Source organism: Seriola dumerili, unplaced genomic scaffold (assembly GCF_002260705.1).
Source record: "Seriola dumerili isolate Sdu_G_001 unplaced genomic scaffold, Sdu_1.0 BDQW01000226.1, whole genome shotgun sequence".
NCBI lineage: Eukaryota > Metazoa > Chordata > Actinopteri > Carangiformes > Carangidae > Seriola > Seriola dumerili.
In genome coordinates this window covers 2,397,673-2,414,492 of record NW_019174481.1, presented here as the reverse complement: position 1 = coordinate 2,414,492, position 16,820 = coordinate 2,397,673, and the positions used below count along the sequence as shown (strand labels likewise).

The 16,820-nt window shown below is 41.3% G+C and overlaps 2 protein-coding genes across 2 annotated transcripts; one reads left to right on the top strand and one right to left on the bottom strand.

Moving 5' to 3' along the window:
• Positions 1-189: 189 nt before the first annotated feature.
• Positions 190-5,229, top strand: eif4a2 (eukaryotic translation initiation factor 4A2). Its single transcript, XM_022755376.1, has 11 exons — positions 190-262; positions 1,209-1,266; positions 1,372-1,504; positions 1,818-1,957; positions 2,367-2,535; positions 2,614-2,723; positions 3,064-3,207; positions 3,620-3,757; positions 3,860-3,949; positions 4,239-4,318; positions 4,398-5,229. The coding sequence occupies exons 1-11, from the start codon at positions 234-236 to the stop codon at positions 4,540-4,542; spliced, it is 1,236 nt and encodes a 411-aa protein (XP_022611097.1). The 5' UTR covers positions 190-233; the 3' UTR covers positions 4,543-5,229.
• Positions 5,230-10,695: 5,466 nt separating this feature from the next.
• On the bottom strand, positions 10,696-15,661 carry b3gnt5 (UDP-GlcNAc:betaGal beta-1,3-N-acetylglucosaminyltransferase 5). Its single transcript, XM_022754767.1, has 2 exons — positions 15,436-15,661; positions 10,696-13,362 (listed from the first exon to the last, which is right to left on the bottom strand). The coding sequence occupies exon 2, from the start codon at positions 13,047-13,049 to the stop codon at positions 11,886-11,888; it is 1,164 nt and encodes a 387-aa protein (XP_022610488.1). The 5' UTR covers positions 13,050-13,362; positions 15,436-15,661; the 3' UTR covers positions 10,696-11,885.
• Between the last annotated feature and the right edge of the window lie 1,159 nt (positions 15,662-16,820).

The following is a 16,820-nucleotide window of genomic DNA, read 5'->3' as shown; positions in this document are numbered from 1 at the left end:
AATATAGTCTGAAACAATTTTCACATTTTTATAGGTTATTGGCATGCACCCTTATCTATATCAGATAGTAAATAAAATGTAGTGCAATCCAAACATTAAGTCAGTCAAATGAGACCACACTGTCGACGAAAATGAGCATTGAGTTCATCGGTGAAAATAGTCCGGCTGCATAAAGGCAGTTGGCATCGCCATCAGCGATCTTTCCAGTCGCATGCTGAAGTTGGGGACGGATCATGTCTAGCGATTCTGCTGATTACAACAGGTAAACTCTTACATTTTGGCCCCTTTTTTTTCAAACATTACTCGATGTTTAGGTGTAGTGAGGCGTGCAGCTCTAGTGTGTAATTTGTATGTTGCCGAATTAGTTATTATCTAGCTAGCTAAGCCCCAACCGCTGTCAGGGCGATCTGGTTGCTAAGAGTTAGCTTTGAGACGTTAGCTGCCCAGCTACACCGCGGTTCAAAAATGCCGTTGGGAGCTATTTGGATTAAATATTAGTTATTTTTGTAGTAGCGAAGGTAAAACACTTATGAATCAGTATTTGTTCTTGAAATAACGTATTGCTGTCGTGGCCGGTGGTTATGTTAATCTAAAGAACCGTCGGGGAAGGCAATACCTCGGCCTAGTTCTCGGGCAGCAGGAGCCACCGTTGGCAGCACAGGCCCAACTGTCCGACATATTGGCTAACGGGGAGAGAAGCAGAGCTCCATGTTGAGACCTGCAGAATGCGTACAGATGTGACTTTATCGCTTTTGACATGCATGTTAACATAGACCATAGTGGGTGTGTGAGTCGGTTTGGAACCTTTGCGAGGTTACATAACCGGGAATTTTCCGGGGGGCAGGTAGTTGAGCCCTACTCGTGGAATTTGACACGTGCGCCCTGCGAAGCCCCGGGCTGTAACGAGATACCCTGGGCGTAACCCGGACCACCGTGGACCCGCTCACTACACATCTGACGTAGCTTTTACATTTTAAATCCCCGAAATTAACGAGAAATAGGAGGCTTTCCTTAGGAGCGGCTTGGCAGTGTTGACAAGTCTGACAGTAGCCCCCTCATGGTATGACACGTGGTATGAATGGCAGCTAGTTACACTTGCGTGTGTCAAGTAATTTATCCCCAAGACTTATTTCCTTCTCTGTGATGGGTATATGATGTTGAAGTTGACTTCAAGTGAAATTTTGACCTATTTTAATTCTCTTTAACAGCTCACGAGATAGAGACCATGGGGGGCCAGATGGGATGGAGCCTGATGGTGTCATCGAGGTAATTACATGATTAAACGTCATAAATTTCATTTTCATGGTGTAAAACGGTCATCATTGAGGTTATGTGCTTTTCAATCATAAGCTATTGTTCCTCTTTATCCAGAGCAATTGGAATGAGATTACGGACAACTTTGATGATATGAACCTGAAGGAGACTCTTCTCAGGGGAATATATGCGTATGGTTTTGAAAAACCATCTGCCATTCAACAGAGGGCAATCATTCCTTGCATCAAAGGTACAGTAACTAAATGTATTCAGAAATTGATTTGTTACTGTTTGAGTGAAATGATGCTTAACCATCTTTCGGGACTTACCCATTAATGGGGATAATTTTTTTTCTCACTGATCACTCAACTGTTGAATTTATTCATCAATAACTCAGTTGTAACATCAGAAATGCTCTGTGGTAACTGCATTGAGGCAGTCAAATTTGACATGGCATTTCTTGGACACAAACTTTTGAATTTGTATTAATCACATTCTGTGTTAGGATTGAGTAGGAACAAATCTTTTATTTCAGATAATAATCTTTTTCCCCTTGCCATCAGGCTATGATGTCATTGCCCAAGCCCAGTCAGGCACCGGCAAGACGGCCACGTTTGCCATCTCTATCTTGCAGCAGCTGGACATAGAGCAGAAGGAGACTCAGGCTCTGGTGTTGGCTCCCACCAGAGAGCTGGCTCAGCAGGTATGCTGTTCCTGAGGTCACGATAACCTCAGTGTCTCAGACCTAGGCAGCATATTGAGGACACTGATTCAAGTGCTAAGGTACCATTTTTTTAAACTTGTCAAAATTCTGAAAATTTGAAACAAAGTATCCTCTTACGATTGGTGTAGTCTCTGTCCATGGCTGCATTGGTCTAAAAGGTGATCTGGCTTCATCGAATTTGTTGTGTTTTGTGTTGCTGTGGAAAACTGGGTGATATGATGGCATACCATCTTTCGGGACTGACTCTTGAAATGGAGAAATCCTTTTGTTTTACTGATCACTTTTAACAGTTATTCTACACTTTTGAGTTTGCATGTCCTGCCATGCCATATATACCACACTATCCTGAACCAGTGTTTTGGTTTTTGTTCCTGTCTCACCTGATTAGATCCAGAAGGTAATTCTGGCTCTGGGTGATTACATGGGCGCGACCTGCCATGCCTGCATCGGAGGGACCAATCTCCGTAGCGAAATACAGAAGCTCCAGGCTGAGGCCCCTCACATAGTGGTGGGTACACCAGGACGTGTATACGACATGCTTAACAGGAGACATCTGTGTAAGTATCACAGGTCCTGTTCACCAGGAAAGATTTTAAGTTTATTTTGTGACTTCTAACCCAGCATTTCTTGCATAGCCCCAAAATGGATCAAGATGTTTGTTCTGGATGAAGCTGATGAGATGTTGAGTCGAGGGTTCAAAGACCAGATCTATGAGATCTTCCAGAAATTGAGCACAAACATTCAAGTAAGTATCTTTTTGGATACGGGCACAACACAGACAGTTCAGCAGTTAAATATGGTTCCCTTCTGCATTAACAGAAGTCTGCTATAATTGTGTGATCCAGATTTTATCTGTTTTATGCAATGATGCTAGCAGAGTATTGCGCGGAAGGAGATTATTGTGCACTATACTGAAAATGAGATGTGGTCGAACCTCTTTCTTAATGTTCATTGGCCTCTTTCTCAAGGTGCAGTGCCACAATTAGCTCTGCATTTAAATGTAATTCTTTTGGAACACTGCACCACATTTTGAATTGGTCATAGTCTATTGATTCTTATGGTAACTTGTAATGCAATTTGTTCAGGTGGTCCTGCTGTCTGCCACCATGCCAGCAGATGTGTTGGAGGTGACTAAGAAGTTCATGCGAGACCCCATTCGCATCTTGGTGAAGAAAGAAGAGCTTACCCTTGAGGGTATCAAGCAGTTCTACATAAATGTGGAGCGAGAGGTGGGTTTAATTATCAGTAACACTTTATCCAGAAAGATTTAGCTGGCTTCCAGTTTCTGGTGTATTCTCATACTTGTATGAACTTTATAGATTTCCCTTCTCTCTAAAGCACCCTGCTAAAACTGCAGGAGCCAAGCCTCACAGGTTTGGCTCATGTGGCCATGTAAGCATGGGTACACCAGGGAAGGAGATAAAAGCACAGTATTGGAAATGAGGCTTGGAGGGACCTCTTTCTTAATGTCCTGTGTCCTTTGTCTCAAGATCCTGTGTTACATTGTCAGCTGCTCCTCCTTAATATGGAGTTAAATAGTTGCTTGATAACCACCCCCATGCTGGTTTGCAGTATGATTTGCCAGGTTTACTTTGTGCAGTTGATGGTGCATAACCTCTTGTTTTTCTTGGATGTCTCCAGGAGTGGAAGCTGGACACCCTGTGTGATCTGTATGAAACTCTCACCATCACCCAGGCTGTCATCTTCCTCAACACAAGGAGAAAAGTTGACTGGTTGACTGAGAAGATGCATGCTAGAGACTTCACAGTCTCTGCTCTGGTACGGTCTTTTCTATACAACTGTTAGATTAGAACAATACATTATTTGCTTGTTGGTATTAATGCTGTACAACTTTCCTTACTAAAATTATTCTTTTCACAGCATGGTGATATGGACCAGAAGGAGCGTGATGTCATTATGAGGGAGTTTAGATCTGGCTCAAGCAGAGTGCTGATCACAACTGATCTTCTGGTTAGTACGAGGTGCAATGTTGTGAGATGGGATGTTGATGGGCAATATAAGAAATGTCAAATAATCAGTTTGTGAAGTTAAAACCCAAAATGTTCTTAATCCTGCAACAGTCCTAAAATGACCAAGCAGTCTAAACTTTTGGGAGATTAGGGCTCGTGCTCCACAATGGGTTCTTCTCATGTAGGAATCTGTTACTTATACATGGGCGACATTAACATATGCACAATGTTCAAACCATCAGTCTCTTAGACTTGAATATAATTGAAATGCCTTTGTTTCTTTCTCTCAGGCTCGTGGGATCGATGTCCAGCAGGTTTCCCTGGTCATTAACTATGACCTTCCTACAAACCGAGAGAACTACATTCATAGGTAAGTTGGAATCATATAAATGCACCAAATGTGCCCCTTTTTAGTCTCGTGTGAGTCTTATGTCTCTACTCTTCTCCAGAATTGGTCGTGGTGGCCGTTTTGGCAGAAAAGGAGTTGCTATCAACTTTGTCACTGAGGAGGACAAGAGGATTCTTCGGGACATCGAGACGTTTTACAATACAACTGTGGAGGAGATGCCTATGAATGTGGCTGACCTGATTTGAGCCCTGAGGTTTTTTTCCTTTTTTTTTTTTTTCTTTTTTTTTTAAACGCAGTGATAGCGATCGTCCACTTGCATTGTGCTTATTATTCGAGGGGGAAAAAACTTCTCAATGCTAAACCTTGGATCAGAATTTTGGTATGTGTTAAAAGCGAGGTGACTTCTATGGTGGTCCCTCTCGGACAGTTGTAGATTCTAACCTCGACAGTCGGCTGGTTGGAGCTATAAAGCCATGGGGTCTGTAAACATTAAGGTCCTTATCAGGTATTTCTTTCCATGTTCAATTAAGATGCGTGTATTCGATGTTCTCCACCATTTAGTAACTTACTTGTGGACTAAAAGGTATAAGTGCTGTATAAAGTCTGCAAATTATGTTATGCTAACATATGTGCGATGTATCGTGGGCCTGCTTAATAGAGGCACTTGTCATGTTATACTGTAGATTCACTTGCTTTTTGTTATCTTTTGTGAATGTGTTAATTTAAATGTATCATATTTTTTATCCCACTTGCTTTATCAGAATTCCTCACTGGTTGGCCATATTTTGCTGACATGTGGTTTTACCCTTTCCAGAGTATATTGCTATTTCCCAACCCTTGACTACTTTTCAGATTTCCTCCTCCCCAGAATTGTATGAATGTCTTAATAAACTGAAATTGCTGTAAGTAAACTTGCTTTGTCTGTTATGAAACACTAGTGTCCACTAGAGTTTGTACTTAAGGATGAATTTTTCTGCTGTTTCATATAGCACTAGGGGCCAAACATTGAGTGAACCTGCTGTTGATGGACACAATCTTTAAGTAAATGCTGGAACTGAAAAGCCACCTACACACTTAACATGGCAGAGTTGAAGCATGAGGCAGGGAGAATCTGTGGGCACAGTTGAGGAAGACTAGTTACCAGCACCACCTACTGGCAAGCCAACAGTAAGACCTGATCTAGGAATAATGGCGTATGTGTATGTAAATATATATATATATATATATATATATATATATGGCCCTATAGCTGTAATGTTTAAGTCAACAACACATCTCAATGCACCAGTCTTCCATAATTGCAGTCATGCACGTGAGACCTTTATACAACTTAACAGTTTTGTCTGTTCAGCATTATCTTCTAAGCTCCCACTTATCAATATTTATATACAAATTGAACACGGGAAATGCTGTGTTGAGTGAAAGGGAGTTGCTTTCTTCAGGCATCAAGCTTAATATCTGATTTTTAATTTGTTTAATGAATTAACTTAAAATGAGCATGTAAGAGTGCATGCTTAATTGTTTTAACCTTACACTAAAAAACTTTGAATAACAATATATACATGTATAAAATATTAATTAACCACTAATGTGACAAGAGGCAACTTTAGCTCAATTGAAAAGCTAAACGTCAAACAGAACCTTGCGTACTGCACAGAAGTCTGATACAGACAGTAGAATATAGCTTATGCTACAGCTGCCCTTAGATGTGCTTAGGGAGAGAGGTCATGCAGGCCTTTTGGCAGGGCACATTTTTTATATTTAACCTCAGCAACACTTTCCAGTCATGATCTAGAAAAAGTCGATCCTCTTTACCCTGCAGGTTTCAGCACACCATTATTTACTTCATTATTATCAGCCTTGGCAAAATATACTCAGACCTCATCTGCCTTCAGCTTATGAGTGGATTCATTTTTTGCTACAGTAATCAAAATTGGTTGAATTTGATTATTATCTTGTTGGTGCTGAGGAGGTGGATTACCTAACAAGCAATCAGTACAATCTGTCCTATGAAATATTTAACACAGATGACAGGGGGATAGCAAATTAAAAACAAAAACTGAATTTGAATACATCTCATGACCCTATTATGACATGACATTTTTAAGGCACTCCCAAAATATTTTTTGTTGCGACTAACATCTAAGAAACTTAAGTTATGATACTTTCCAGTTACACTACCAGTAAGTGTCTGAAGGATGAAGCTGTAGAAGCAAGATGTTTATCATTTTTTTGCAAAATGATCAGGATGCATTGCTGTAATATTGTTTCACCTCACCCTGATGGCGGTGAGATTGTAAAGTGGTATGTGGTTAAACAGTCATGTCCTCATGCAGCACATTTTAAGTATTTTAAGCTATAAACTGATAAATCATTGACTTGGAAATGTCATAGTGTCTCAATTAGAGGTTTAACCTTCAGGTCTGTGACATTCATGTGGGTAAAGAGCTTCTGTACTGGAAAACATAAAACTGTATTTGTACTCTGAATGCTTGTCTGCTGGTTTGTGCCTGCACCATAGAGACATACATACACTATAAAGAACCACTGCTTTCCACTTAAAATAAAAATGTCAGCTGTCACTTTTCTTCAAAATGTCTGTATCCTTGGGCATATGTAATAATCCCTTACATTTAATACATTAAGGGCCCAACTGACCTCTCAATAAAAGTGAATAATGTTGCTTGTGTAGTGTTTTAAATTGTGTCATAATCAGTTTTGCAGGTAAGAATAGTGAATGTTTTCTGTACAACTGATTCCTGTATCTTCTATACAATGTTCTTTTTCAGTTTGCCATTTGATGTATTCTTCATTGTTCTCATAATATTTAGCCAGCTGGTACAAACAGTGTCCAAACACCACAAGTCCTGACATGATGGAAGGAAATCTGATATGCTCTCCGATATGTAAACCAGTTCAACCTCTTTCTCCTATTTTCTGTGAATTTTAGATGATTGTGAAACAAGCCACTTGTTTGTTTGACATTAACAAGATAAAGTTTAAGTGTAGATTAGGGCAGAATCATAGTTCCCCTTTCCAATCTAAGAAAACTGTCTTCCGGCTATGGTTTTACTTTTTGGCATACAGAGTTGAGTGTGATATCAATCTTCTAATCTAACAGACAGCAAGTATATTTCCAAAATGTCAAACTATTCCTTTAAGTCACTGGAACCTATTTCTATTTTCAAGCTTCATATTTGAATCAGGAAATTTTAAATGCCATTGACTACACTTTAGAGGAGCTGTACAACATCTTTATCAACATGTTGCCTTGACACCCTCCCAACAAAGTAATGTTTCTAGCTGCTTGGCAACAGACTTACTGCACATAGTTAACAGCTCCCTCCTATCAGGCATTTCCAAAATTTAACAGCTACTAAAAAAGGGTAGCCTGGATGCCTCTCTAATTAGCAAATATAAACCTATATCAAATCTACATTTCATAAGTAAATTAGCTGAAAAGGGTGTCTCCCAACAACTTAACACATTTAACTGTAAATGGTCTTTTAGACAAATTCAAATTAGATTATTGACCCCATCACAGCACTGAAACTGTTCTGATTAAGGCCCTAAATGACGTATGCATGAACCCTGATTCAGGCAAAATTTCAGTCCTCGTGTTACTGGATCTTGGTGCTGCTTTTGACACTGTTCAATACTACTAGACACTTCGATTGGTTCAGGTCATATCTGCAAAACAGGGACTATTTTGCTTCTATTGGCAACTTCATGACCAAGCTAGCTTGACATGTGGAGTACCTCAAGTTTCAATTCTGGGACCTCTCCTATTTAACGTCTGTATGCTTTCACTAGGCCGTATTGTGCATAAACTGTTGCACATCTTCTTTCTCTTTTTTGAAGCCAAAAAATCAAGTCAGAAATCTTGGTGTTATAATTGACTGATTTAAATTTCAACTTCCACATCAAGACTATTACAAAATTGGCCTATTATCTTTTTAAAAATGTAGCAAGAATTAGAGGACACATGTCTAAACAAAATCTAGAAAAACTAATCCATGCTTTAATTTCCAGCAGGTTAGACTAAAAAATCTCAAAAAAGCACTGAGGCAGCTACAACTCATTCAGACTGCAGCTGCTGAACATATTGAACCGGTTCTCAGCATCATCTCTGCACTGGCTACCAGTGTCTAAAGCAATTAACTTCAAAATACTATTTACTTGTCTACAAATCACTTAATGGTTCATTAAGGCCTAAGTATATCTCTGACTTGCTTCCACAGTATGAACCCTCCTAGCTCATCAGTAGAGTTGGTATAATGTTCCCGCTGCTTCACACAAGGTGAAGCTGCATTCACTAATCATGCTACACATAGCTGGAATAAATTTCCAGACCATAGATGTGCCCCAACTCTGGCTGCTTTTAAAAACAGGCTAAATACTTTAACATTCACCTCTGTTTTCAGTTGCTGCTAAAGATTAAAGTCCGACTCATAAACACACAATGACTTTGTATGTATTCTATTGCTTTTATACCTTCTACGCATTTATACTTAATCTTTTTCCTATGCTCTGTTCTTTTTTTATCTATTTTATTTTTTTGTAAAGTATGTATGAAATGTGCCATATAAATAAACTTGCCTTATTCTCTCAAACCAGACAAATTTCCCCATGTGTCAATCTTGTGTGACGCTTGTTATAGCCGACCTAAGGTCACCTTTTACCAGGTTCTGAAGAGATGAGCCGATTATAATTCCAAGGTAGGTATTTTTAAATAAGCTATAGTTATCGCTTGCCCGTGGGGCCTAACTTGTACATTGACCAGGACAGTCTGGAATGATATTTAGCACACCAACTTTGTCAACTCAATTATTTTGCCAAACCACCTCATGGGAAGTGACTAAAGATGAGCTTCATTGACGAGCTCCTGATGACTTAAGTCAGCGACTGAATCCTCATGGGCTGATTCAGTCACCATCGCTTGAGTAAATCTAAAAATAACAGACCGGTTTCTGTCTTCAAGGGAAATTAGGCTAAACAGTTCAAATATTTTACACGATATCAGCAGAGTTTCTCATTTAAATTGATATAACTGCATATTCATCGTATTTGAATGAATATCTTAAAATCAGCCCACAGGCAGTTTCAAAATCCACTCACTTTCTGCAGTATCTACCAGATGTAGGCATCTGGTTGTGATTTTAGGTCTGTCTAAATCCTTTGTGTGAATTATTCTTCTTTATGTGTTGCCATGGAAACAGAGCAGCTGTTTGGAGAACAGCTAATCCGGGCAACATCACATTTGAGGGTGAGGTGCAGTAAATAAACATATAGACAATTCAAAGCGAGTGGAGATTTTCATGACCTTAAACAGGCAAACACTGATGTGTTTACTCATGCACCCATTCCCATCTTTTAATATTACAAGGCGGGTATTCAGTGAGATGAGATTTGGTGAAACATTCAATGTTCTCAATGAGGGAACCTGGCTACACCTGCAGCAGAGGATGTACAACACGCTGTAGGGCATGAACACTGCAGATAAACACAAGAAGTAATTCCAAAAAATGTTTTTACTGAGAATAATACAACGGATAAATAACTACATAATCACACACCTTCAGTGATGTGTGACTGTGAAAATCAAAACGTCTATTTTACTGTAGCTCTGAATTGATAAGTCAGGACAGGGGATTTCTCCTGGCTCTGTTTTAATCAGTCGTACAACTGAAAAATTACCATCAATTTTGTTTGTGAAGGTTTACGGCATTGATCTCATGTCTGTTGAACAGTGACACAGGGCCAGCCTCAGCCATCACTGTTAGCAGTGTGTCAGATGCCTCTGTGGATCAGACACTCTTAGGACACTGATGACTTTTTGGCCGATGCCGGGGGTTATTTTTGGCTCCGCATATCACATGTCAGATGGAGAGCACCTAAAACCAAACCATAGTGAGCTTTATGCATGCTCAATCATAAGTCCATTCTTGCACTTATAAATATGCATTTATAAATAGGTGTTTGGGTAGTAAACTGTGGGGTGCTTTCAGGCAAGATGTTTGCACTTCCACTCTAATGAGCCTTGTGTAGCAGCTACAGCGGCTCTGCTGCTCAGGAATCTGTTGCTATGGGAAGGATGTGCAAAGTTGATTTCCGTATTAACTGGTGTGTTAAAACCAAACAGTTTCAGAACATTGGTCTCTATGCATGTCCCACAAGTGACTTTCACTCACTGCTGCAGAGTGTTAAAAGGCTTCCCGCCAGAACTGAGTGTGGTTAAAGACCAACAATATCTGTTTTAGCAGGTGTTTTATAGCTCTCAGTGAGCACTACATATCTATGATAGGTTTTTTAAAAATACATATTGGTCATGTGATGCTCTATTTAACTTCAACAAACACTTTTAATTACAACTTTTACACAAAAATAGTAGATTGATCTTGACCTTTTAGAAATTTAATGACATTTTGGAAAAGCTTTTTATGATAGTCAGACTGGTATTGATCCTCAGCAAGAAAATACACAATTTCCCCTTAATTTAAACTTTTCCTTTAAGGGAAATCTTTACAGAACTTTCAGGCCTCTTCTCTGCTTGTTTCTGTGGGTAATGCTCCTTTGGTACGTGGGAACAAACTCTTTACAGAAAGGGAAGGGGGAAAAATAATCTTTCCCACTCTACTGAGCACAAATACCACTAGGACAACGGCTGTCACGTGTAATCCATAAAGACATGTACTCTTAGAAACAGAATGGAAATGTGCCGTCCAAGCACAAATCAACACAACTGTGGGAGAACTTGATGTTTTTCACATCATTTTGTTGCCTGCATGTTTGACTATTTTCTAAAACTGTTGATAGAATTAACTTCAGTGACAAAAGTGCCTTATATATCTGGGTCATAATACGTAATAAGCTGTCAGTGAAACCTTCAACTTTTCCAGTATATCCTAATACTATAGATGTTTCCTGAGCTCATGTTCCCTGGCCAACAAACTGACATGATTGATCACTATCGCTATTACTACTACTACTACTACTAGTTATAATAAAGTACTTTGAAAATATTTGAAAACTAACAACAAAGTGTAGATTTTATTTCATTAAAAAACATTCTTCTCAAATGTAATCACAAAAAAAAAATCTTGTAACAAAATTCTCAATTTCGAGCCCACACTTTGTTGCTCATCATTACTGCACAGGAGATGTTTGTTAAGTCTTTGCAGTTGCACGTCTACCCTACTTCACTGAGGAATCTTGCACATCATGACACAGAGACATTTTTAGATCAAACACTGGCCTGTTTTTTTTTTTTTTTTTTTTTTTTTTTAAACACATTGACTAACATCACCCAAATGTGTTGTCTATTTTTTCGTGCCATCATTTAGAAACCCAGACTTCTTTACCTTTTTGTCTTTGTGATGTCATGCTAACAGTAACAGAGATACTTCATGTGATCTCTTTGCCTCTTGCAACACAGAACACATTCTCCAGTCTTTTGACAGACATGGGTGTCCAGTTAAAAGGACTGAGGTAATATTCGCAGCAATGATCCTCATTTCATTATGATCACAGTATGACATACACTTTCTCTCTCTGTCACACACTGACACACACTCAAACCTGAATAATACTACAAAAAGGCTGCTTTGCAGGGGTATGTGTTGAAATAGTAAGGTTTACAAAGCAGAGTCATCTTCACAGCCGTACAGTAGAGCCTGCCCATGAGTCCAGAGGTCCACTGTTTCACCTGCGGGTCCGTCGCCGCCTTCCAGAGGTCATAGATATCCTCCACGTGACCATGTGAGGTCATCATCTGGTCATAGATACACAGGTGGTAGGGTGCTTTGCCCTCCCCTGAGAAATAGACGTGCTCATGTGGGGTTACACCAATGGCGTTGGCGCAGATGCCCATGAACACATCATCTATGTAAAGAGAGGCGTTCAGGGTCAGCGTGGCTTGATAGACTTTGTCCGCTACGTCGCTGGAGACGACGTACCCGGCCCCAGCTGTGTAGTCGGGGTACGACAACCACTGGTACATCTCAAAGGGCACGTAGTACTTGCTGTCTTTGCTCCGGATGGGCGGCGCCCCTCTGTGCACTCGACCAACCCAGAAGTGTGTGACGCCCCTGCTGCTCATGTCCTGCAGGTAGCTCACCAGGTTGGGCATGTGGACGAAGATGTCGTCATCAGCGGTCATGAGAAAGCGGGCGTGTGCGCAGCGGCTGTGCATCCAGTGGAACTGTAGGATCAGCTTCAGGGTCAGGTTGTGGAAGGAGTCTAAGAAGTCTTGTTGGATCAAATCACCATAGAGACGGTCCTCGTGGATGAGATGCTCCTGGAAGCCCACCCCGCTCCTCTTACTCCACGACGGCTCCTCCTTCTTGGTCTGAGGCGCTCCTAAGGCGAACACCACTTTGACTGTCACGCCCAGGCTGCTGTGGATGTAAGTCTCATTACCCCAGGTGGATCTGATGGCGTTTCGCCTTTCAATGTTCTCTGGGGACGTCTTAACAAATAGGAGGAGGAGGACGTCCTGTTTGGCACATTTATCCGGGTGGTCCAGCAGGTAGTGGAAGTTGCTGAAGCTTCTCGCCTGCTCGCGTGGGATGGTGAGGCTCTTGTTGATGTAGATGAAGCGGTTGACCAGGTAGCGGTAGGAGTAGGACTTGACGTGGCTGACGACATTATTGTCCAACTGTTCCCAGCAAACCATCACCACTGACAAAACCAGGCAGGTGGTCATCAGCTGCACACACTGGCATCTTCGTACTCGGCGGAATTTCAAAAACATCCTGGAATCTTGTCACCCCGTGGCAGTGGTCCCTCTCTGGTGGGCGATGGTGGTGAAGCAGCCGGTTGTGGCAGTGTGTGTGGAGGAGACAAGATGACTGAGGATGTGGAGGTTCAGCGTGTTGTTCCAGTGCCTCAGAGCAGCACGTGGTGGGTCTTCCATCCTAGGATTTCCACATTCAGCAGGAGGCATAGGCGGCGGTGGGAGTCACTGGGTCCGCTGGGAAACATCCTCCATTGCAGCATAATCACTCACACGGTCAGCCGGCAGGTGGAGATTCATCGTTCATCCATGACGCTGTTGTCTGAGAGATCTGAGAAGAGAGAGCACATTTACCAACGTGCCAGAGCTTGACAAATCATACAAGAGTGACTAATGTTTTTTCTTCTTTTAACTGCAGGAAGTCAGATCTCTACCATACCATGTGTTTTCAGTATCTGTTTGGTCACTACTTCCTTATGTGTAACTTAAGTGTGACAAATGTAGGCGTTGTCCTCTTCTGTCATGTTGGGCTATAATTGTACAAGCACGTATTATTCTTTTATAATGTGTGGTCTCATGTGCAGTATTTTTTAATGGTCATAAACAGATCATCCCGCTGTCAACTTAAGCTACTCATCAGGATGTCACTGAAAAATACAGACAATTTATTCATTCAGTTGAACAAGTTCCTCACAGTAAACTAGGGCTGCACTTATATTTCTCAGAAAGAAAAAGCATGTGCTCAGATCATATAACTGTGCTTCAAAATGGCAGCACAATTGAAACCATGGTGAAAATGGCAAGTCTTTTGTTGTGGTTTGAAAGTGACTGCAGCAACATGCATTCAGTGTTTCTGTGCAAGAGTAGTAACGTTCGCTGGAAAATCAAAAGTGAGTCAGTGAGTGGGGTGATGGAGGGAGGTGGGGGTACTGAATGCAAAAGCCTACACAGCAAATGTTGCAATACAAGCTCGTCCATAATGGAGGGGTTTAAGGTGCAGACCCACTGAAATCGCTGAGAGTCATGGAAAGCATTCGGACACAATGGGCAGCGTCAGAATAGCTCTGCAGCACAATGCTGTACAAGAATAGCCTGCTTCCGCCCGGGCCTGGGCTGAAACCAAGGGGGGATCATGATGGGCCCGGGGCCTGGGACTCCCACCGCACCCCGAGAGCTTTTTAAACATCATTGGATGGCCTACGCCTAATGGGGTCAATGGCTCATAAATGGCTTTCTTTTCTCTCTTCCTGATAATGAGAAACTCTGCCTCACCTCTGGTTCACATCAGCCTCCAGCTCTATCACAGTAAAACTTACAGTTACAAATGATTCTGAGTAATGTAGTGCACGCCATACTATATTTCCTGTCTCTCTGTCATAAAGTACATGTCAGTTACAAATTTTTATTCCTGTCAGCAATTTGACCGAGGTGGGGTTATTCTTACTGGCCAGTACTGAGATACGTGATCACACCTGCTAGATAGTGATTTATTTGTTTTTTTATATCTGTACCAAAAGTTCCATTCATCTCTATTGTGTTGGAGTGGAGTCAGAAATAAAACCAACACTATCTAACAGCTACCACTGTAGCTCAATGAGAACCGTTTTTTGTGTGCCCAGCTGTTCAGGCACATAATGTACCATTCACTTGAATGGGAATAATTCATCATAATTCATCAAATATTCATCATATGAAACACATGACAGTATGAAAATGAAATTGTAGTGATCTTGCAGGATCAAATCGCTAATTTCCTGACATACATATGATAGCTGAGCATCATATGAGACCAGACTATCTTGTTTGCTCAGTAGGAAAATCACAATAGACAACAAAGATAATCGTCTGATCATGACGTCCATAGAGACAGGGCTTATGTTACAGGTGCCTGGTGTCATCTGCCAACAATGTGACTGTGCTTAACGGATAGCAGCTATTCCCAGAATGGGATGTTGTTCATCAGTCTGAACTACTGCTACTGATCTTTAATCTTTTTTTTAATACACGTTTCGTCAGACAGTTGTTATTTTCTTGTAGGCTAAGTTTGTGGTCGTGTAATGGCTGCAGGTCAGAATGGTCCCTTGTTAAATGTTTAAGAGTTAAATGCGGTTACATTATTTACTGAAGGTGTTTTCGCTGTCAAGTAGCAAACAGGTTGTGCTGCTGTCATTCTTGTAGTACCAGTCCAAAACCAAGATGACCCCGTACTGGAGCACAAACACAAGTGTTGAGCCTCCCTCTTCTGACTAAGCTGCATCTAAAACAAGCGCCGTGTGAAAGTGAATCACCCCACTAACATATTTCAAAAGTCACCATTTTTATAAATAGATTAGAAACACACAGAGAGGGGGTTGCGAGGGAGGGAAGAGCACGCCACAACTCCACTGATCACTCCAGCACTCACCGGCAAAATAAAAGATCTTGGTGTGAATCCAACACAGACGGAGCAACAGTCTCCGATCGTCACGGAGTCCTCGTCTGTCCCACACTGGTCCTCTCCTCTGCTTCTACTTTACTCTTCCTTCAGATGACAGGAAGTGAAGCGCCCGTCAAACGCAGCCATCACTCCTCAGTTAACACAGTCAAACTCGCTTGGCGGTGGCGGTGGTGGAGGAGGAGGAGCAGGAGGAGGAGGAATACCTGTGAAGGTGTTGGGGAGTCACTCCGCAGTCACGGTATAGACTCAGAAACTGCTTGATAATGAGCTAGTTGCCTCTCGCTCCCTCCCCCCTCCTCCCTTTTCAATGTAGGAGTGGTCTCACTCCATAGGTGCGCTGTAAAACATCACATGGTGAACTCCAATTAACTTCATGTGAATATGCTTTGTTCATTTCCAGTTACTTTGTGTATTTTTGATTTTGAGACCAGTTCAGGACTCATCAACAGACATTGTTCTAACTGGAGGCTTCCTGGACTGAAGTGATGAGTTGAATGAATTAATGAGTTGAGTTAATGAGTTGAGACGTAGTTTCTTCCCATTCTGGGAAAGTGCAGTGTCTCAGACTTTTGGAGCCCACTATAGGAAATAAAGAGAGGAAGGCCTGCCACCTGGACCTAATGTTGGTGCTCTGTGTTACTGACAAAAGCTTGAAGGACAGAAAGATGTCCCTCTTTTCTGTCTCAATCTTTGTCCGACAAGCACTTTTATTTTTTCAAATCATCCAGAAAATGATGCTTGTGATGCTGTAAGTAACCACCTCAGTGTACCAGTGCTTTCTTTGTCCTGTTTATTTTTTTGATCTTTGAGTGCAAGATCTTTGGTTTGATATCAACATTTGAATATCTTTGCCATAATTATGTTGCCAGGAAGCAGATACACAAAGCTTCCTGTTTCACTCATTTGAATCTAGCGTTTCGTGTTGAGGCATCCTTTCATTCTGCCAGAGAAGGTTACACACCACATCCATTGTGTCAACCATCAGAGAAGACAGATGCATGAAAAAAGGAAAAACCAACACAAAGAGAGTAAGGTGTTCAGACACCATGATCCACCAGAACAGCTTCAGTGCTCCTTGTCACTGATTCTACAAGTGTTGGATTCTACTGGAAAGATGAACACCATTCTTCCAAAAGATATTCCCTCATTTATTGTTTTGATGATGGTGGCAGAGCGCGCTGTCTAACACCTCCCATAAGTGTTAAACTAGGTTGAGATCTGGTGACTGTGAGGGCCATAGCATATGATTCACATCATTTTCATTCTCATCAAACCACTCAGTGACCCCTCAGTGGCCTGTGGATGGGGGTATTGTCATCCTGTTTCTCCACTAATTTTTCATGTTTTTCCTT